Source organism: Dipodomys merriami, unplaced genomic scaffold, assembly GCF_024711535.1.
Source record: "Dipodomys merriami isolate MVZ:Mamm:240054 unplaced genomic scaffold, mDipMer1.0.p SCAF_17, whole genome shotgun sequence".
Taxonomy (NCBI): Eukaryota; Metazoa; Chordata; class Mammalia; order Rodentia; family Heteromyidae; genus Dipodomys; species Dipodomys merriami.
Window position 1 is genome coordinate 4,060,001 of NW_027203048.1, and position 23,529 is coordinate 4,083,529.

The 23,529-nt window shown below is 37.6% G+C and overlaps 1 protein-coding gene across 6 annotated transcripts in view; it reads right to left on the minus strand.

The window, feature by feature from the left end:
* Positions 1-23,529, minus strand: part of Pum2 (pumilio RNA binding family member 2) — a 100,359-nt gene that overhangs the window by 17,772 nt on the left and 59,058 nt on the right. For 3 of the 6 annotated variants that reach the window (XM_070025050.1, XM_070025052.1, XM_070025056.1), the window contains 4 exons: positions 22,587-22,730; positions 22,186-22,476; positions 18,123-18,359; positions 246-513 (listed from right to left, as the gene is read on the minus strand). In XM_070025050.1, the coding sequence (XP_069881151.1) occupies positions 246-513; positions 18,123-18,359; positions 22,186-22,476; positions 22,587-22,730 (940 nt within the window). The remainder of the gene's footprint in view (positions 1-245; positions 514-18,122; positions 18,360-22,185; positions 22,477-22,586; positions 22,731-23,529) is intronic. The other 3 variants (XM_070025051.1, XM_070025055.1, XM_070025054.1) reach the window with 3 other exon arrangements.

Genomic DNA, 23,529 nt, shown 5'->3' on the forward strand with positions numbered 1-23,529 from the left:
AGAGATTCCATCTTAACTAATAACTGAGTGAGTACAGTCATGAATGTCTGCCAGCCTCAGCATAAAGTGAGTTCCTATCTCAGAACAGGCAAGCTTAAGTGCAGGAGGTTTGGCTCTGGGGTAGAGCATCTGCCTACTAAGCTTGAGTGAGGGAGGCCCAGAATTCAATTACCACTGCTCCCCTCACCCCTAGTAAAGCAAAAATGAAAAACAGGTAAAATAGATTATGGATCATTATTACTTACCTTGAACCATGCTGGTCTTGAGAAAACTCAACAATATGTCCAATCAAGTCTCTAAGTTGAAGGTTTGGGAAGCGGTTGTTTCTGAAGTCTTCTAATAATCTACTTCGGCCAGAAGGCATAATATCAGACCTATTATACCGAAGCCGAGATGGAGGAAAGAGCTGGCTGCTGGAGCTAAATAAACTGGAAGTGTTTGAAGCACTTCGATATTTTGCTTCTGCTCCAGGTGCTGCAGAGATATATCGACCACTACCATTTGTCAGTCCTCCTAGAACAAAGCAGCTATGCTTAGTAAGCATTTTTTCATGAAGTTACTCTCAAGAGTCACAAATGCAGTCAGTAACAAAGTATTTTCCCCATTAATTTCTATTTTTGATGACAGAAAAGTGAACTCGGAAGGAAACATCTCACACACATACTTAATGTATGTAGCTGTTACTAAAAAGAAAAAAAAAGCACCAGAAAAATAACTTCGTATTTGTTCCTGGAAACTTAGATAAAAAGTAATTAAAGGATCTAATGTCTTACTCATTTCAATACCAGAATCCTAAAATAACCAACAAAACTTTGTTATACTGACAAGCAAGCACATTATTATAAATGGCTAGTAAATTTAGATTTGAATAACTTAGTGATAGAGCAGTTTACTCGGATGGATCGGTTCTGGGTTTGATCCTTACCAACATGGGGGAAACTTTATTTGCAGTGTTTATAGATTAACACTGACAGTTCAGACTACCTGAAAAATACACTGCCAAATAAACTCTAGGAAATGGAAACAAGAGGTTTGTTTTCTTTGTTGTTAAAAAAATACACTGCCATGTATGTTTTTATGTTAAGGCAAACTATTTCTAAGTGAACTCATTCATGTTTCAAACATGAACAAAAACCCATACTAAGTCTGTTATAGATTTTTAAAGCCTTTAAAATTAAGTAAAAATGTTCTACTATTTTGCAGATTAGAAACTATACGTAAGTTATTCCAGGAGCCTTAATCAATTAGGGCAAATGAATTAAAAAAACCTTGAACTTACATATTACTCTACTAAAAAAATTAAAGGGCAGTCAATAGAAACCAAACCAAAAAAAATCAAGTAGGAATTATTTTCATTGTAATAACAGTTTAAAAGAACTTGACAGTGTCCTTTTAAAAAAGAAAAATATAAAGACAATTATAAAATGCAGCTTTAGTAGGGAAAATAAATCCATTATCAGCTTTTTGCTATTATATATACCAACTCAACATAAAAGTAATGCCAGGCCACTGGGTAGAGATGATCCAAAGGACACACTGTCAGTGCAAAGCTATACAGATATTAAAAGTAAAAAGGAACTCTAAGGACAAGGAGCAGCACAAGTTTTAATCCTGAAGTTTCAAGAGTGTTAGAGCATTCTTCTTTCATCCTTGTCTCTATTATCCTACATTTTTCTTCCTCACATTCTGTATTATACAGTATATTGTTTGTCTGAATACATCTGTGTCATTGGCCCCAATGTAAAAGCCATCAATCAGATCACATGCTGGATATTTGGTGCCTAGAAAGATGTCTGCCAGATTGTATGTAGGTACGCAATAAATATCTACTGAGTGACAATAAAAAGACAATCAATACTTTATGTAACATCAACTGCCAAAGGTATCATTCTAGAATGACTTGTTAACAGTATCACTAATAAGTCCTCATGTTTGTTCCAGTTCTGTGTAACTATTTCAGTACCACAGATGTTCAAAGTGTAAGCTTTAATTCAGTCTTAGATACTTCCAGATCCTACTATTTCTGTGTATATAATTCTGAATTTTTAACAGCTGGTCATCATTTGGTTCTTCTAATATGGTATTCTCTACCTCTCTGCTCATTTTGTAGGAGTGTTTATTAGTTTATCGTTCTAATCTTTCAAAGGCTATTTTGATTATTATTTCATGCTAAAACAGACGGCATAATGCTACCATATACACTCAATTATTTAATCTGGCTTCAAAATTTTATAAGTACTCTAACGTTTTACTCCTACCTTACGTCAACTACATCTAGGCAGGTCTTCAATCTATTCTGTCAGCTTCCAACACCCAACCTGTGATGCATCTACTGTTTGGCAGTTGTCTAGTAATGCTTTAAAACTGCTTTGGGCTTTTAAAAAGCTTACATTTTTAGTTCTAAAATAGTGATTCACAGTCCCATCTACAAAAAAGAATTTTACCCAGGACAGGGTATCTTCCTTTCCCAATAAATTAAGTAAGTGTAACATAAAATAAACCATACACTTTCAAGGAAGTCACCCAAAATCTGTAAAATATGCTTCCAGGGGCTGGGAAGGCGGCTCAGTGGTAGAGCACTTGCCTTGCATGCCTGAGGCCCTGGGTTCGATTCCTCAGCACCACATAAGCAAAAAGAAAAAAAGCCTGAAGTGGTGCTTAGCCTTGAGCTGAAGAGCTGAGGGACAGCGCCCAGGCCCAGAGTTCAGGCCCCACGACTGGACCCAAAAAATAAATAAATAAGAAATATGCTTACAGAATGGCTTTATTACTCTTAAATTTTTTTTCAAGGTAATAAAAAGAATCCAAGATTAAAGAGCTACAGTCTCCAGGACTCTTTAGCCTGGGCTGCTGAACCATGATCCTCCAGGTCTCAGCTGCATTGTACTACTGGTGGAAGCCATCAATCAGAGCATAGCACATAATTGTGTGCTGCTGCCACTGTAAGCATTTTACATAGGTTGAATTTTTTTTCTGTCTTAGTCCCAGGGATTGAACTTGGGGCTTCTTGCTCCTGCTTGGCTGTTTTTGCTTCCAAATGGTGATATACCACTTGGGACACACCTCCAAACTAGGTTGTGGGGCTTGAACTCAGGGCCTGGATGCTGTACAAGAGTAGACTCTACCACTTGAGCCACAGTGCCACTTCTAGTTTTTGAGTGGTTAATTGGGGATAAGAGTTTCACCGACTTTTCTGCCCAGGCTGGCTTTGAACCACGCTCCTCAGATCTCAAGTCTCCCGAGTAGCTAGGATTATATGCATGAACCACCAGTTCTTGACCCAGCTTTTTTTTTTTAAATTGTTCATTTTTTGGTGTTACTGGGGTTAGAGCTCAAGGCCTTAAGTTTGTTAGGCAGGCACTCTAACATATAGCCACACCTCCAGCCCCCAGCTTTTTTTTTTTAAACTGGTTAAATTGCAGGTAAGAGTCTTGAGGACATTTCTGCTGGAGCTTGCTTAGAACCTCAACCTCAGCCTTTTCTAGGATTATGGGTTTTACCATCAGCATTTGGCTGAAATAGGCCTACTTCAAATTTGTTACAATAACTTAATGAAGATAAATACCTTATAATTTTACTAGGAGAAATAATTTTTAAAGTTTTCATTATCTTATCTGAAAGATGTATTAGAATTCCTCTCTATTAAGTATCATAAATTAAAACCAGTATTGAAAAATATTGGGGAAAATGGGAGAAAAATAATTCAGGAAGAAAACAGCATAAACAAATACTACTATTTGTGTTAAGCCTGATTTTTTTTTTGGGGGGGGGGGGGGGTCGGTCATGGGGCGTGAACTCTGGGCTTGGGCACTGTCCCTGCGTTCTTCAGCTCAAGGTGAGCGCTCTACTCTTGAGCCACGGTGCCACTTCCAGTTTTCTGGTGGTTAAGTGGAGATAAGAGTCTCAGGGATGTTCCTGCCCAGGCTGGCTTTGAACCGTAATCCTCAGATCTCAGCCTCCTGAGTAGCTAGGATTACAGGCATGAGGCCCCCACATCTGGCTTCAGTCCCTTTCTTTAGGGTCACACTTGATGCCTGAGCCAGTCTAGGATGTAATCCTATTTGTACTTTCTTGTGTTACTGAGGATGACAGGTATGTGCCACTTTGCCCAGCCATCATATGACATGGAGTCTACAGACCTTTTATGCCTGGTCTGGCACTGAAATACAATCCTTTCACCTCAGCCTCCCAAGTAGCTAGGATGACCACTAGGTTAGTAGCTAGGATGAACAACTGTGCCCGCCCGGATAGTTTTTATTGAAAAAAAAATTCAAGTAGATTTGACGGTCTTAGAAAGGGAATACAACTACATAAAAGGTACTACTGTTTTGTAAGATAAGGATGTCAATAGTATTGAATGGGTGTATGGAGAGTTGGGCTATAGTTCTGTGATACAAAGCTCACCAATCCCTAGCCACTTAAAAAAAAAAGGGGGTTTGTGTGGCAGAAAAAGTAGGTGGGAAAAGTATAAACTGAGGGCACTCCCTTTCATGGCATTAACTTGTTACATCCTCGTTCACAGAAGTCCAAGGTTCATAAAGCCCAAAGCATATAGTTCTTTCAGTTTGCCTCACCCCCATTAGGGCTCAAACTCATCACATTTTATGTCAGAGGCAGGTCATCTAAAACTCAGCAATAATGCCAGCTTCATGTCACTTTTCAAAAGTGGAATATTTTTGGCACATTCACAGTTGACTTTAGCAGTCATGGGTAATCAGACTGGCCTCTACACATCTATCTGAAAGTTTCTTGGCATTCGTGGGCAAACCAAAGTTGAGAAATGGCAAAGACATTTCAGAACAGTACTTTTCAATATGTACACAAATCACCTTGGATGGCACATGTTTCTAACTACTCAAGTTGACAGAATATGACTGTGAGAGCTCGTCATACAGAAATTTATTATTTTGTTGAGGAAGAAAAACAATTGTGATCACTCAACTTTTTTTTTTGTCAGTCATGGGGCTTGAACTTGGGGTGCGGGTACTCTCCATGAGCTCTTTTGCTCAAGGCTAGAACTCTACCACTTTGAGTCACAGCATCATTTTCAGTTTTCTGGTGGTTAACTGAGATAAGTCTCCTGGCTTTTCCTGCCCAGGATGATTTTGAGCTATTATAGGCTTGAGCAACCAGCACCTGGCTTTAAGTTTATATCTAGATATTAATATGTCCTTATTATTTCCTTGTTCCTGTTTTCTTTTAAAGGCAAAGTATTACTTGAATATTTGGTATCATTTTTATGATAAGCTGAATAAAATGCCTTACTATGCTCTGTCCTCCAAAAGTTATTATACTAGATACTCTACAATTTAATATTTAGTCCATTTCACTTTCATGTATGAATAGTTTATGGCTTGAATATAACAAAAAACAAAAATGTACTAAGGCATTTAAGGTGTGATTAGCTTCTAATTATCCATTTTGCAAGTGGCTTAAGCCGCTGTACTTTAAGCTAGATGATCAAGGTTGAACTGTGTCCCTCCCTCCAAAGTATGTTCAAGTTCCAATCTCTATTACCTGTGAACATGATTGTAAATTTGGAAAGACGTTTCGAATTTGATCACGTTAAAAATAAAGTCAGTAGAGCCAGACACCACTGGCTCACATCTGTAATCCTGCTGATAGAAAGCTGAGATCTGAGGGTTCAAAGTAAGCCTGGGCAGGAAAATCTGTGAGATACTTGTCTCCAAATAATCAAAAAAAGCTGGAAGTGGAGGTGTGGATCAAGTGGTAGAGTGCTAGCCTTAAGTGAAAAACACTACTTCAGGGACAGTGCCCAGGCTCTGAGTTCAAGCCCCAGGACCAGAACAACAACAAAAGTTATTAGAGGGATTCTAATCCAGTGATTGGTGTCAATATAAGAAGAAAATTTAGACAAATCACACTTAAGGAGAAAGTCCAAAGTGGAATAAGAGTTATCATCTACAAGCCACAAAAAACTATCAGAAGCTAGGAAACTGTCCTCTAGAGTCTTCACATCATGGCCATACTTAACATTCATTTCAGACTTCTAGCCTTTAGAACCCCAGTATACAAACCGGGAGCCAATGGCTCAGGCCTGTAATCCTAGCTACTCAGGAGGCTGAGATTGAGGATCACGTTTCAAAGCCAGGCAGGCAAGTGCATGAGAGTCTAATCTTCAATTAATCACCAGAAAACCAGAAGTGGCACTGTGGCTCAAGTGGTAGCTTACTTGCCTTGAGCTGAAAAGCTCAGGGACAGCGCCTAGGGCCAGAGTTCAAACCCCACGACCAACTAAAAAAAAAAAAAAAAAAAAAGAACCGCAGAATACATTTCTGTTGCTTTAAACCACCTAGCTAGGGGCTGGGAAGGTGGCTCAGTGGTAGAGCGCTTGCCTTGCATGCATGAGGCCCTGGGTTCGATTCCCCAGCACCACATAAGCAAAAAGAAAAAAAAGCCGGAAGTGGCACTGTGGCTCAAGTGGTAGAGCGCTAGCCTTGAGCTGAAGAGCTAAGGGACAGCGCCCAGGCCCAGAGTTCAGGCCCCACGACCGGATCCAAAAAGAAAAAAATAAAATAAAATAAACCACCTAGCTAATAGTTTTCAAGTTCTGTGATAATTTTTATAGTGGCCCTAGTAAACTAATACAAATGCTATTCCTATTTTTTCCCTCTTTTAAAGAAAATCAATCAGCCGGGCGCTGGTGGCTTACGCCTGTAATCCTAGCTACTCAGGAGGCTGAGATCTGAGGATTGTGGTTCAAAGCCAGCCCGGGCAGGAAAAACCGTGAGACTCCTATCTCCAATAAACCACCAGAAAACCGGAAGTGGCGCTGTAGCTCAAGTGGTAGAGCGCTTGCCTTGAGCTGAAGAGCTGAGGGACAGAGCCCAGGCCCAGAGTTCAAGCCCCACGACCGACAAAAAAAAAAAAGAAAATCAATCATACATTAGCTAGAATGTTACATATATTTATAAACACATAGGACATGCACACAAATGGTGAAAGATGAAAAGGAAAACAGATATGTCCTTGTAATTAAAATTGCAATAAGCCAATTATTTATTTCCAGACTAATATATAAATGGCTCAAATGTTTTCCTTTTTCCTCACATTAACTTTTTTATGTATACACAATAAAGTATAAATTTTTATTTATGATTTTATTTTATTTTTTTTTGGGTCCGGTCATGGGGCCTGAACTCTGGGCCTGGGCACTGTCCCTCAGCTCTTCAGCTCAAGGCTAACACTCTACCACTTGAGCCACAGCGCCACTTCCAGCTTTTTTCTTTTTGCTTATGTGGTGCTGAGGAATTGAACTCAGGGCCTCAGAGGCATGCAAGGCAAGCCATCTTCCCAGCCCCTTATTTATGATTTTAAAGGCAAGTATGAACTACTATTTTATAATGCTTCATGGTAAAGTCATTAGTGCTATGAGAGAAACAAGCTTCCATTTAACCTGATAGTATGTTTAAACAAACATTTTAGGAAATGCAACAAATTATTGCATTTTTTATGTCTGAATAATTATAGTCTGCTTTTTTAATATGACATTCTTAAAAATATACCTAGAAAATTAAGTTATATACATATAAAACACAAGCAGCTTTTATTATTAACTACATATCTGCTATACACAGACAGCAATATTTTATTAGGGGAAAGAATGAGGCTACAATGAGTTCAAAAACTAAAGTGAAGGGCTGGGAAGGTGGCTCAGTGGTAGAGTGCTTGTCTTGCATGCATGAGGCCCTGGGTTCGATTCCTGAGCACCACATAAGCAAAAAGAAAAAAAGCCGGAAGTGGCACTGTGGCTCAAGTGGTAGAGAATTGAGCTGAAGAGCTGAGGGACAGCGCCCAGGCCCAGAGTTCAGGCCCCATGACTGGACCCAAAAAACAAAACAAAACAAAACAACAACAACAAAAAAAAACAACTAAAGCGAAGGCCAGGTCCTGGTGGCTCATGCCTGTAATCCTAGCTATTCAGGAGGCTGAGATCTGAGGATCGTGGTTCAAAGTCAGCCCAGGCAGAAAAGTCCATAAGACTCTTACCTCCAATAAACCACTAGAAAACCAGAAGTGGTGCTGTGGCTCAAGCAGTAGAGCACTTGCCTTGAGCTGAAGAGCGCAAGGACAGTGCTCAGACCCAGAGTCCAAGCCCCATGAGGACAGTGCTCAGACCCAGAGTCCAAGCCCCATGACCAACAACAAAAAACTAAAGTGATTCTATTTTTAAGTATAATTGTCCATATCACTTTGATAGGCTAATATAAGAAGCATAAATGTTACATTAACTGTTTAAATTTTATAATATATAAGTAAAACATCAGCTACAGCCTTAATCTTAAAGATCTATAATACAAAATAAATGGTTATAGTTTTCCATTTTGTTTATGATTTTTTTTAGCATTGAGTACTTTACACGAAAACATCCCCTTCTTATTACCTCTCAGCCCAAATAATAATGAGTAAGCTTTTACTTGTTGCTTAATATGAACAATGGACAAAAGTCAATTTCATCTGAATTATCATTCTTTTTTGAGTGCAGTCTTGAGGCTTGAAATGAGGGCCTGGACATTGTTTCTGATATTCTTTTGCTCAAAGCCAGCACTCTACCACTTGAGACACAGCTCTACTTCTGGCTTCTTTGGTAGTTTATTGGAGAGAAAGGAGTCTCATACTTTCTTGTGTGCGTTGCCTTTCAACCATAATCCTGGTATTTCAGCCTCCTGAGTAGCTAGGATTATAGGTCCAAGCCACTGGCATCTGTCTAAGATTTTTATCTTATATATGATTACTAGTAAGAATTAATGTAATTTTGAAATCATAAAATACACACACACACACACATACACAAACACGCACACGCACGCAGACACTGATGCTCAGGGACTCATGCTCTCAACTTGGCTTTGTTGCTCAAGGTTGGCATTTTACTACTTCATTTCTGGCTTTCTGCTTTTAATTAGAGATGAGTCTCTTAGATTTGTCTGCCTGAGCTGGCCTTGATTCATAATCCTCAGATCTCAACCTCCTGGGTAGGAAGGATTATAGGGGTAAGCGATGATACTTTCTCTTGATGGGTCTGTTATGTATAGAATCGCTGAACTAGAAAGGTACTGTGAAAGATGTACCTAACTCTGAAAAACAGTACATATAAAATACATGGTCAAAGCAAAACCAATCTCCCATAATTGTGTTACAAACGTTATTTTCACAGTAAACTATAGTTAAATGTCTAACACAAAAATACATATGTGAACTCTACAATTTTTTGGAAGCAAGTATGATGCTATCAGTAAAAAAAAAAAAAAAAAAATTCAAGCCAGGCCTGTAATCCTAGCTACTCAGGAGGCTGAGTCTGAGAATCTCGATTCAAAGCCAACCCGGACAGGAAAAGTCTGTGAAACTCTTATCTCCAATAAAACCACCAAACAAACCCCCAGAAGTAGCACTGTAGCTGAAGTGGTAGAACGCTCGCCTTGAGCTGAAGAGCTGAGGGAAAGCGCCCAAGCCTAGAGTTCAAGGCCCACGACTGACCAAAAAAAAAAAAAAAAAAAAAAAAAAAAAAAAAATCATACCTGATCTCACATGACAGGTTAAAGTAAAAAAATAAGGTATACAATTATCATCAGGGAGCTGGGAATGTGGCTTAGTGGTAGGGTGCTTGCCTACTAGCATGCATGAAGCCCTGGATTTGATTCCTCAGTACCAAATAAACAGAAAGGCTAAAGTGGTGCAGTGGCTCCAGTGGTAGAGTACTAGCAAAAGGAGATCAGAGACAATGCCCTGAGTTCAAGCCCCAGGACTGGGGTGGAAAAAAATTATCATCAGCCCATGTAGTGACACACGCACACACACACACACACACGAATCTACTTTGTATTGAGGCTAAGATCACACACACACACACACACACACACACACACACACACACACACACACACACACACACACACACACACACACACACACACACACACACACACACACACACACACACACACACACACACACACACACACACACACACACACACACACACACGAATCTACTTTGTATTGAGGCTAAGATTACATTCCCAAGATATCTCACTGAATATACAAATATCCCAGTCTGATATGTCTGGTCAGATAAGAGTTACTTATCATGTGTACTCTAAAAAGTATGTTTGGACATGAGGCTCACCAAACCAAACCAAATAGGGTCTCTAGCCTCAGCCTGAGTACAGAAATTAGAGTACCTTTAATATTGTAGAGAAAGACCTAAGCTTTCTTGTTTCTAATCTACCGTGTGTGTGTGTGTGTGTGTGTGTGTGTGTGTGTGTGTGTAACACAGAAATGACTGTAAAATAATCTAGTAAGATTTCTTCACAAAAACTTAGACCTTGCCCTTCTTCCATTGGAAATAATATGGTCTGCAAATAGGAAATAAATTTTCAGTGACATACTAAAACACTGCTTTTGTTTCAAAAAATTATTTGGCTAAAGCTAGTAAAATTTCCTGTATTTTCAGAGGTACTTTTTGATCCCATACTTAGTATATACAATAGAAGCATACTGTAATGATATAAACCCCAAGGTTGTTTTTCTTTTTTCTGTGCTGAGGCTTGAACTCAGGGTCTGGGTGCTGTCTCTGAGCTTTTTTGATTAAGGCTAGCTAGCACTCTACCCACTTGAGCTATAGCTCCACTTCTGATTTTCTTTTTTCTTTTTTTTTGGTCCGGTGGTGGGGCCTGGGCACTGTCCCTCAGCTCTTCAGCTCAAGGCTAGCGCACAGCGCCACTTCTGGCTTTTTTCTTTTTGCTTATGTGGTGCTGAGGAATCAAACCCAGGGCCTCACGCATGCAAGGCAAGCACTCTACCACTGAGCCACCTTCCCAGCCCTCCACTTCTGATTTTCTTGATGCTTACTTGGAGATGAATCTCCCAAACTTTCCTGCCTCGGCTGCTTTTGAACCATGATCCTCAGGTCTCAAGCCTCCTGAATAGATAGGGTTAGGTATGAACCAATGCTGTCCAGTAAGTGCTTCAAAGATAAAAGTAATTTAAAAATATAGACTTTACCTCACTTATGTAATTGTTACCTCCTGTACATCACCTTTGTAATAACAATAATCGGTTCTTAATAATAAACAAATTATTTCAATAAAATTGTATAAACTTTCATAGACTTGTTTATGACATTTTTCAAACCCACTGAAAGTTTAAAAAAAAAAGATGAGCAAATAAAGAAATAGAAAAACCGTAAAATGACAGTGATAAACAGAAGTAAAACAAATTTATGGCCCCTTTCTCCCCCGGTACTTAAAGCACATACTGACAGACTAGGTATGTGGCTTAAGTAGAGAACCTACCTAACAAGCAGGAAGCCCGGAGTCTAAAATTCCAGTAACAGGGAAAGGGGAGGAAAATTAAGAAAACATGCAATACCAACGGAATTCAGGTTAATGGAAGAAAGAAAAATGTGCATCAGGGAAAATGGTAAGAAACAAGTTCAAAGGCTCATATAAACACAAAAAGGATTTTAGAACTACAAGCTAAAATCCAAGTGAGACACTAGAGTAAAATTGTATCTAAATTGCAAAGTATTTCTTTCCATTTGGTGTCTCTTTTCATGTGGGAGCTAATGGAAATCTCAGTGACATGACTTTTAACTTTCTTATTTTCCCCTAGTACCAGGATTTGAACTCAAGTCTTTAGCTTGCTCAACTTGTTTCCTGGCTAGAACTCTACTATTTGGACCATACCTACAGCTCAGCATTATGCTGGCTTTTCAGTTGATGGTCTTTAAAAAAACAAGATCCTCCACAATCTTAGTTTCCTAAGCAGCTAGGATTATAGGTGTAGCAAGACAATCTTTTATGTTACCGCAAGCCCTCATCTAAAAGGCTTTGGATTAGAAGTGCTCAGATTTTTGAGTTTTCATATTTTGGAGTATTTGTTGAGAATTTACTGGCTCAGTATCCCTAATCTGAAATTTGGACTAAAATACAAGAGCAGAAACTTCTAGAGTGTCATAATCTTTGTGCCAAAAATTTCAAGGTTGGGCTGGGAACGTGGCTCAGTGGTAGAGCGCTTGCCTTGCATGCATGAGGCCCTGGGTTTGATTCCTCAGCACCACATAAGCAAAAAGAAAAAAGCCGGAAGTGGCGCTGTGGCTCAAGTGGTAGAGCATTAGCCTTGAGCTGAAGAGCTGAGGGACAGTGCCCAGGCCCAGAGTTCAAGCCCCATGACCGGACCCAAAAAATAAAACAAAAATTTCAAGCTTTTAGGAAGTGGCGCTGTGGCTCAAGCAGTAGAATGCTAGCTTTCAGCTGAAGAGCACAGGGTCAGTGCCCAAGCCCAGAGTTCAAGCCCCACGACTGACAAAGAAAAAAAAAAAAATTCAAGCTTTTGATCAGAATGTTCGATCTATACTATGTATTTTAAACATGTCATTCAAGTAATTCTGATGCTAAACAATAGGCTCAGCTCAGGTATTTTCTAGTCTTAAATTTATGATAATCTTGACTAATTGGTGAAAATGTTCACAGACATTAGAACCACAAAGTAATAGACAGTATGATGAAAGAATAATAAGGAAAACCACAAGAGCAACTAATTCTTGTAATACAATTAGGATGAAATGATTAATATTTATTTAGAGAACTATTAAATGCTATTCAACTAGAGGGAACTTTATGTTAAAAAAATAGTGCCTCAGTTAATGCTTAAAAATTATTTTGTGCTTCATGAATTACATAAACCTCTAAAATCGCACAGGGCCTTTACAACCAACATGGCCATAACACAATTTTAACTCTTAAATGTTGCATCTGAAAGACTGGATCTTAGCTAGGCACTGGTGGTCCATGCTTGTATTCTTATCCTAATGGGAAGCTGAGATATGAATGAAGATCTTGATTTGAAGACAGCCCAGAAAGGAAAGCTGGTGAGATTCTCATCTCCAATTAACTACCAAAAGCCAGAAGTGACCCTGTAGCTTAAGTGACAGAGCACCAACATTATGCAAAATAGCTGAGGAACAGTGCCCAAGCCCTGAGTTACAACCAAACCAAAACAACAACAGGTTTTAAGCTGGGGTGTAACCTCTGCAGTAGTATGCTAGTCTAACATCCACAAGGCACTGAACTGGGTTTAATAAGAAAAAAAAACAAAAACAAAAAACAGGGCTGGGAAGGTGGCTCAGTGGTAGAGTGCTTGTCTTGCATGCATTAGGCCCTGGGTTTGATTCCTCAGCTGGAAGTGGCACTGTGGCTCAACGGTAGAGCATTGGCCTTGAGCTGAAGCGCTCAGGAATAGCCCAGGCCCAAAGTTCAGGCCCCACGACTGACAAAAAGAAAAAGAAAAAAGGGAAAAAAAGGTAATAACCTCTTTGTTTTTAAAAGACAGGTTATATGATCTTTGAATTAATAGCAAATGAGCATTATTTCCCTTTCCTTACAGAATACATGACATGAATGAATACTCAAAACTGACAATTACCATTTAACAAATTTTACTGAGTTCGAAACTCACATTAAACTTTGTGCCTTTTTATCTTAAAAAAAAAAAAGCAACTTCAAAACTGAGAGTAGTATATGGGAAGTCATTGGACTTAAACCAAAATGTTTACTAAAAGAAAAAGAAATCATATGAACTAACACTGTAAATAATCAATGTTCTGTATAAAGTATGAATGAAGTGCCAAAACTGCTTAATTTATGGGGTCATATTTCAATGAAAACAACACAACTGAAATTATGAAGTCCGCAGTGCATTTTGGTGCTGATCCTGGGGCTTGAAATCAGGGCCTAGCAGCTATCCCTGAGTTTTTGTGCTTGAGGTTAGTACTCTACCACTTGAGCCACAGCTCCACTTCCAGATTTTTGGTGGTTAATTGGACTTGAACAGTGATACTCAGATCTCAGCCTCCTGAGCAGCTAGGACTGTGGCATTAATACATCTAATCTACTGACTACCACAAGCTTAGCTTAATATGACTTAACACTCTGTGTGAAACAGTATAATTCAATGAATATTGTACCAAAAGCAAAAGTTTGGTTAAGCCAATACCAATGGCTCGACACTTGTAATCCTAGGCTACTCAAGAGGGTAAGCTCTTAAGAATTGCAGTTTGGAGCCAATCTAGGCAAGAAAGTCCATGAAAGTTTTATCTCCAATTAAACACACACACACACACACACACACACACACACACACACACACACACACACACACACACACACACACACACACACACACACACACACACACACACACACACACACACACACACACACACACACACACACACACAGTGGCTGTATGGTACAATTATACAATTTTTTGACTTTACAATGGTACAAAATTTAAGTGCTGCTTTAAAAAGCTGTTGTAACATAGGCATTAATATGAAGGAGCCCCAAGTAGGCAAACTGGGTACAATTTTAGGATCAAAAATAAGACTTGGCACTAGGGCTCACACCTGTAATCCTAGCTACTCAGGAGGCTGAAATCTAAGGGTCACAGTCTGAAGCCAGCCCAGGCAGAAAGTCTGTGAGACTTTTATCTCCAATTACCCACCCTAAACCCAGAAGTGGAGCTATGGCTCAAAGTGATACAGAGCTAATCTTGCGCATAAAAGCTCAGGGGACAGCACCCAGGCCCTGAGTGAGTTCAAGTCCATGACTGACAAAAAAAGGAAAAGAAGAGGGAAAAAAAAAAGGTTAAGATTATGTCTCTCACATAAAGGGTTAAAATATAGCCATTATCCTCTAAATCTATTCATTTGTAATAACGATGACAATTAAAATCCATGAGTCACCTTCCAAGATTGAGAGGACATTAATTTTTCTGAAAGTCAGAAAATAAAACATTATCCTAACTTTTTTTTTTTTTTTTTTTGGGGGTGGGGGGTCTGGTCATGGGTCTTGAACTCTGGGCCTGGGCGCTGTCCTTCAGCTCTTCAGCTCAAGGCTAGCACTCTACCACTTGAGCCACAGCACCACTTCCGGCTTTTTTCTTTTTGCTTATGTGGTGCTGAGGACTCGAACCCAGGGCCTCATGCATGCAAGGCAAGCACTCTACCACTGAGCCACCTTCCCAGCCCTATCCTAACTTTTATATAAACTGTCTTTCATAGTAAACTCACAAGTCATGAGGAAAAGGAAAAAAACAAATATTTAGGTAATCGTCAAGGGACTATGTGAGCAATCTTATAATGAAGACTATTCAATGTGTTTCCTGGTACAGTTCAGTAGAAAGTACACAAACAGAAACATCAATGAGTTTCCTGGTGTAGTCCAGTAGAAAGTATACAGAAATATATCTAGTCAAAATAAGCTGGCCAAGCCAACACCATCCAACCAAGTTGACAGAATTTCATTTACAACCAGACACTGGTGACTTAAACCTACAATCTTAGCTGAGTTGCTCAGAAGGCTGAGATCCAGAAGATAGTGGTTTGAGGTCATCCTGGGAAGAAAAGTTTTGAGACTCCATCTCCAAAATAACCAGCCAAAGGCTATCCCTGAGTTCAAACTCCAGTGGAAGGGAAGGGGTAGGCATTGCATTTATAAGAAATATAAAGCACACATTGAATGGTACCACTGGGAAACAACAGGCAAGACCAAGAATGTGGAACAAAGTTTCTTCAACAAATAAAAAAAGAAATAAAGATGAAGGAGAAACCAAGATTAAAAGACATTTCAAACAATGCAACATACAGAACTTATTTGGAATGAATTCAAACAAAACTAAGAAGATATCTGAATCATTTAGGGAAATTTGGTTTAAAAAAAATGAATTTAAAAAGTATGATGATACTGTGGTTATTTTTTAAGAAAAGGATTACCTTCGAAATTACCTATGTCCCAGTCTCCTGAGTAGTTAGGATTATAGAAGTGGGCCACTAGTACATAGTTCATACTTACTTTTGAGACAAGATTTTTCTAAGTGTCTCAGGTAGCCTAAAACTTGTGATCACCTGCCTATCCATCAGAGTAAAAGTAGCCCATGCTACTGAGCCTGGTTCAGAAGTTAACTGTATCTTGTGGCTTGATAAACTTAATATCTGCACTGAATAATTTTTTTTTAACGCAATCTACAAATTTCATTGCCATACTTTACCATATTAGTAAGTCTTGAAGTACTCAAGAGAAAGGGATCTATTTCAAGGATATAGAGAACTTAAAACTATATTTTTCAATATTAGAAAGCATGGAAGCCTCACCTCATGACTTAATCATAGAATAAGTATAGACTAGATTCTTTTCATGAATGGTTTGCAAGGAGAAAATTCATGTAATCTGAGTTATTTTCAACCTGGCGGGCACTAATGTCTATATACTGCCAGTCACATTACAGCCAGAGCTAAAAGAAATTGGGTTAATCACAAAGGAAAACACAGGTAATTATCAATTCAAAAAATAACACAAACTAAAGCTAAACTAAGGAATTTAGCTAGGGGCACAAAAGTTTTAGGCTAACAGCTGAATACCAGTGGCTCATGCCTGTGATCCCACTACCTTAGAAGGCTGAGACCTGTAGGATGGCAGTTCAGACAAATAGCTGAGCTGGAAGGAGTGGTGCAAGTGGTAGAGCATCAGCTAAAAGCAAGAAGATGAGCAAAAGAGAAAGACAGAGAGCTATAATTTCAAGCCCTGGTACTTGCACAAAAGATAACAAAAATACAAAAGTATTAGGCTATCTCATGTAGAATGAACTGCTGGTTCAATTGGTTATTATTTCTAATAACTGACTAGAATTCCTCCTCTAGACAAGTATTGGGCCAGATTCTTTATAGTCAAAAGTAAAGTAAAGCATATATCTAGATTGTGGCTTAACTATAGTTATTTCCAAAGCAATTTATATCCAATTTCTGCTCAAGTTGTGTAAGACAACGCCATTTATAAAGGTTCTAACGCATAACACAAGCTGTTAGCAGTTGAACAAAAATCTGGTCTGCCACTTACCTATGAAAAGATAACAGGACACAACAAATATAATCTTAACAATAAAACACAAAACTATTGTGATGTATTAGGTCTCCTATGTTTCAGTATTTTGTATCCATTTCAAAGATACGTTAGGAAGTGTATTGGTGGTTTCATTAGTAATAGGCAGCAATGTAACTCTTTTGACTGACATAACTGAACATGTAAGACTAAAAAGCTAAGCATGTTTGCTAAATCTATAATACTGAAAAGCAGACTTTAGCATCCTATCTGAATAAATGTATTAGTTGTACATGTTCAGCATACCCCCAAAAGCAAGTATTTCTCAAAGAGTAAAGGTCCAGAAGAATTTGGATGAAAGACTCCTCTTTAAAAGAAACATAAATCTAAATGATAATCCATGCAAAAGATACCTTTTGTTATACGGATATTTACTGCACCAAAGTGTTTGAGACTTTCCTAACCACATATTTGGGGGGTTTGGAGTTAAACAGAATGGAAGCCTCATCTGATTTGCCTATCTACTTACAACAGCATCATTACTTAAAAAGTCACATCCTAGTTTAGTTTTTTCCAAGCTCATAAAAGTCAGCAAGTGTATCCATCAGTTTCAATTGTAAACAGAATTATAAAAATTCAAAATCAAGTTTAGTAAAATAATCTCTTTGATGGAGATAGGGATTAATATACAGCCTCTGATGTCAACAAACCCTTTGAAAGATACTGTTTTCTTCATGGACAAGTATTTCCCAGAGAAGAACCTATTTTACAATATGACGTGGGAACACTTTAAAATACAGATATAAACAAAAGTTCCAAAGGCTCCAAACAAACCTAAAACACTTCTCCTGTGCAGTTAAAATGTTTTTCTCACAGTGTGTAAAAAGTTTGATAGTGAAATTTCTCTTTCACTATCATGTATAAATAGTTGACTTTTCAGATGTTCTAACACACACAAATCAAAAGCACAGACAAGAAAAAACACACCATTGCATTTCATAAAAGCAACATAAAATACAATAAGGGGTCTTTTTACCTTACTGTACATTAGACCCTCAGTTTGAATTTTCAGGAAAGTAGAACTTTTTCAAAAGGCTAATATCTAAAAGCAAAAGCAATCTGGCATGTTTTATCCAACATCAAATATTTTACATATATTATAAACACACACAAACACACATACATGTATACATACAAATAAAAAGGGTTTTGGTTTGTTTTTTACCTAAATGCAAACTGGATGAGGATCCATGTGATGAAAGTGATGGCGGTGGCGTAAGTGAATGTCCTGGAGTTTGGCTTGGCAGAGGCATGCCTATTGGACTTGGAGAGGAGGAAAATCCCAGACTATTGTAAAATGGTTGCCCTATGGGTGCTAGGCTGCTACTAGATCTTTTGTACATGTCAGAGCTAGTAGATAGAGACTCTCTCCTTGTGGCACTACTACTTGCAGAACTGCCAACTGAAGAAGAAATAAAAAAAACCCTAATTACATACAGTGTTAACTGGATAAAACCTATCCCCAACTCTTGCTGGGCAATACAGAAGAGATCACAATAATTATTTTTAGAAACATTATGGAGATAATTACTGTGATAACTATATATACTAATTTATTAATCATAAAAGGGTATAAATGCACCCCATTAAAATCATTACTTAACAGTCATCATATTTTTCATTATGTCACACATATTTACCATTGATTCGTATGATTACTGTGCTTTAATACCCTGCTATGATTTATAAACCCTGAAATTGCAAGTTGTGTGCTTTCAGAAATGCTATATTAAAACCCAGTAAGGTTAACTTTGGCATATTACTCTAATCTCTGCAACTTAGTTTTTAGACTTCAACTCAATGCCAAAAAAGATTATACTAACAAATGGAATAACACATTTCTTTCACCATTCACATTCAATTTCTGTGTTTAAGACCTAAGTCCATATTGGTCCGAATATCAGTTGAGAAATACAAATGGGAACAAACTTCTCAGTATTTTTCATATATATATATATATATATGCATATATATATATATATACACACACATATATATTCTCCTTATCTTCAACAGCTAAATTATAAAACATACACAAAACATTATTAGACACTTAGAAACTAATAGCTCTCATGACTTTTTTACCACATCAAAAATGCTTTCACTTCCTATCCCTCAGAAAGCTTCATTCATAAGATTCTAATATTGAATCTAGGCCACTTTCTCAAGAAGACTGATCTTCTCCACTCATAGGTGACATAGAATTTACCTGACCTACATGCCTCATCATATTAAATACCGAATTTCTTTACTTCTATGAACATTTTACATTTTGGTACTCTATAAAAATCATAAAATAACAAAATCAAATTGTCAATCAACATATATTTGCATAATCACATCTTTTACCACCCCATATCAGTTGGGAGTCCAAAGTCCCAATTGTCAAATATCCATTTAGAACTCATTATTTTCAGATATACTTTCTTCCTATTTCTAAGTACTAACCAGTTTCTTTTTAACCAAAATGTCTGTAATATCTCTAAGAATTTTATACTTCTTTAATTACTAAATAAGGTTTTTAAGGACAAGCTCTATATTCGGACCAATATGGCAATTCTTTCGAAGGAATTGCAAAGTTTCTGTCAAGACACAGAAGCAGGTCATACAGGGTATAAATTAAGGAAAACAAAAGCAGAGTACATAATGGGTTAACAAAGCTAAGCTCCTCAATAAGGATAGGAACTATAATATACAAGCTTTGCCAAATTCAGAGTTCTCTAAAAAAAAAGGGGGGGTGAGGGTGGGGGAGAACCCAGTAGGATCATACTGTTTTAAGCAAAAGGCTATAATACTATTCAACTTTTAATACCAGCTAATGCAGTTTCTTTAAAATGATCATGTTTTATTGAAGACCTCACATTTTAAGACAGGAAACTGCTTGGTAGCTGTATTTATTTTACTAGCATGAACACATGTAAGTATTAATGTAATAAACAGCTCTTCTAGAGTTGGTTTGACAAAACTGTCAACATATGCTACATTAACTAGAATTTAAAAGGACACTGTCAAAGCATATTTTCAAAAACATTTATATTACATATTTTAAATTCCTATTTGAAAAAAACTTAAAAGAATTCTCCAGTGAGAAGAGCAACATTATCAGTTTTGTGATAACCAAAGAAAACAATTTTGACACATGCAATATTTCCCCGCCAAAAAGTAATATGTTTAAAAATAATTCCATAATTACTTTAATATAAAAAAGCTGGCCCTTTAAGTTTTACTGTATCACTATTTACAACACTGACTGCAATTAGGCTAGGCTACACAATGGAATCACTAATCATCATCAGTATGTAAAGTGTTAAATTGCAAACTTTCTATTGGAATAGCATTTTTTAAATATGAATGAGGTCACACTAAAGGATGATTTAATTACTATATTACAGGGCTGTCTCTGGCCAACTGTACTACAAACTAGGGTATTTAACTCTGTTCAACAGTTACATTTCATCATATTGTTAGGAGAATGTGTGTACATGCATTCATGTTTTAATTTAAGTTTTCATGTATGCATTTGAATAAACCAGGAAATATTCAAAAAGAGGGACAAGATGATAGACTGCAGTCAGTGATGGCAACAGCTAACTTTCTCTGAAGAGGCAAAAAGGACATTTACCAGAATTGAAAACAGTTTTGAGTACCTGATGCTTACAAGAGACATAAAGGTCAGTTTGGGAAAAGAAGCATCTGTAGGTGTCAATGCTAATTAGTGTTAAAGGTATGTCTATATATGGGTGGTGTCCTTAACTAAAAGACAAACTGAAAAGAATTGAGCAGTGGACTTACAAATTCAAATCAGACCATCAGGTGAATGGCATATATCAGAGAAGGGAACATGGGGTTTTTCAAAACTGTGTTTTCCTAGACTGTTTATAATCAAATCTATAGTTTAGAAACTAGTATTCCATAATATGTATTTTTGAGATTTCGTATTCTTTCAGTTTTCCTCAGAATGTTTAAGGTTCTTTGGGTTAGAAAAAAGGATTCTTTGGGTACAATATCTCAATTATGTCAGAAGCAAAGAATCTTATGGGTGTACATGAGCTAAACATAAAAATATACTGTAGTTCAAAAGGACTGAATACCTTAACTAAAAAAACTAAGACTGCACAATCTCCATGCATGCTTGATTCTTCTCTTACAAGTTCTGTCCTCATAATTCAGAACATTTTATGTAAGGCAAGTATGACATTCTTTTTATTTGATTTTTACAAAAACATTTTATACCTACAAGTTTGTTGTTTAGACCATTTGTCTTACAATATGAATGTTAAAAATTCAGCAAGTTGGGGCTGGGAAGGTGGCTCAGTGGTAGAGCGCTTGCCTTGCATGCCTGAGGCCCTGGGTTCGATTCCTCAGCACCACATAAACAAAAAGAAAAAAGCCAGAAGTGGCGCTGTGGCTCAAGTGGTTGAGCTGAAGAGCTGAGGGACAGCGCCCAGGCCAGAGTTCAGGCCCCATGACCGGACCAAAAAAAAAAAAAAATCAGCAAGTTCAGTTATTATTATTATTTTTAGAAAACCGGTAAGTATCCAATGACAGGCATTATGTTAATTTTGTCTTTTCCCACACCAGAAAATAACGTAATTTGATGTGGTAGGAAACCAGATGAGAAGTAGATATTGAAGATTCTAGGATGATTATCTCAAGATCAATACAATTAGTGTACTTTCCCTGATGTGAGACCATTTAAAATGATGATTTCTTCAGTGTTATATAAAGCTAAAAGACACTCTACTAAATATTGGTGACAAATGCTAAATGATTTAATTTAAAATAAAGGTAATGATTCTGGTAGTGCCTTAGGAGCTTGCTTAGAAAATTACATTTTAGAGATTATGTCAAATAAAGAAAACTCCAATGAATCACCCACCAGAATTTACTAAAAACCAACCACTTCACTGGCACAAAGACAGTTTTTATTAAAGTACCAGAAATTAAGATGGCCAAACATTTACCTCTTTAAACAAACTAGCAATTGGAATATACTGTTTCAAAAACCTTATCAAAAGAAAAATTCAAGCAATCCGCTTTCAAAATAGAAAACAAAAGTGTTTTATATCTGCAAAGGATGGACTGCTAAATGTTCACGTTCACATGCTTTTTAAGAGGTGTATTTTTGGTCTAGAAATGTAAATTAAATTTGCTTCTCTTAGTATTGAAAGCACAAACACCTCACATACCCACTTAGCAGTGCACACTCATCTAAAGAACAGACCTACCTGGTGAGCCAAATCCACCAAGGGCCGAACCTATAGCAGCACCCAAAGAGCTACCACCTCCAAAGCCGAGAGATGTACTTCCAGGCTGACCTGGTCCGTGAGAAAATAGAGAACTACTCTGGGAGCTATTAGTTAAAGAACTGCTCCCATAAAATGAGCTAGACTGAAGATTAGTGCTTGGCGGCTGCTGCTGCTGCTGCTGCTGGGGTGGCTGAGTGCCAATTGGCCGAAACAGACCATTTGTGCTGCCTGTAAGACCGTTCGCCGTTCCTCCAGCTGCCGCTGCTGCTGCTGTAAAACAAATTTCACATGCTCATCAAAACTACCCAGAAAACTTCCATTTTAAAAATTGTATTTGAAACAAAACTAGAAAAACAGCTCAAGATGTCAATTAGACTTACCAGCTTGTGCTGCTGCTGAACTAATTAAAACAGGTGTTGGAGCCATTAATCGAACTGGAGCTCCAAGGCCAGTTCTTGCTCCAGGGCCAACCACTAAGGCACCAGTCTGATCATAATAGGCAGTTGGAGCTAGTACCTGGTAGCCTAGACATTAAAATAAATTGTTACTAATAGAACACTTATAAAAAACATGCATGTTTATATTCTCTGGCACTTGTGATTTCAGCCAAAAACAATCATTTTATACTACTGCCACACCAAACCCTTAAATACCTATTATATGAAAAATAACACATTTGATAAGACATTACTAAATATATGAAAAATAGAATGTGGTAAACTTTCTTCTGTTAGTTTTAACAGAGAGGCTTTTAACAGAAATGCCTTTTGCTTATGGACTATAAAGTAATTATTTTCCTTAGTATAGAAATTACAGACCACCAAGAGCTAATAGTAGAAAATGATTACTATGTAATTTCAGCACAGTTTTAAACTAAAGTCCTCATTTCCAACATTTCCTTATATTTTCATTTGTAAGCATCTCCTGAAAAATCTTAAAATGTGACCCAAGTAACTTACAATCCCAATAGTCTACTTGTAAAGGTTTTCAAACTAGAGTTTGATTAAAATTATGCAGGCATTTCGTTTTTTTGTAGGCCTAGCACAAGACAGGTAATAATTTGTACTACTCAGAATCTCAGAAGAGTCAAGTTTACAAGTTTACCTCTCAGCAGCCTTTCTTAACCAAGATTCCTCCACTAAACCAAACACACACACACACACACTAATTCAAGTGACTTTTATCAATTTGCCCAAAACACACACACACACACACACACACACACACACACACACACACACACACACACACACACACACACACACACACACACACACACACACACACACACACACACACTAATTCAAGTGACTTTTGTCAATT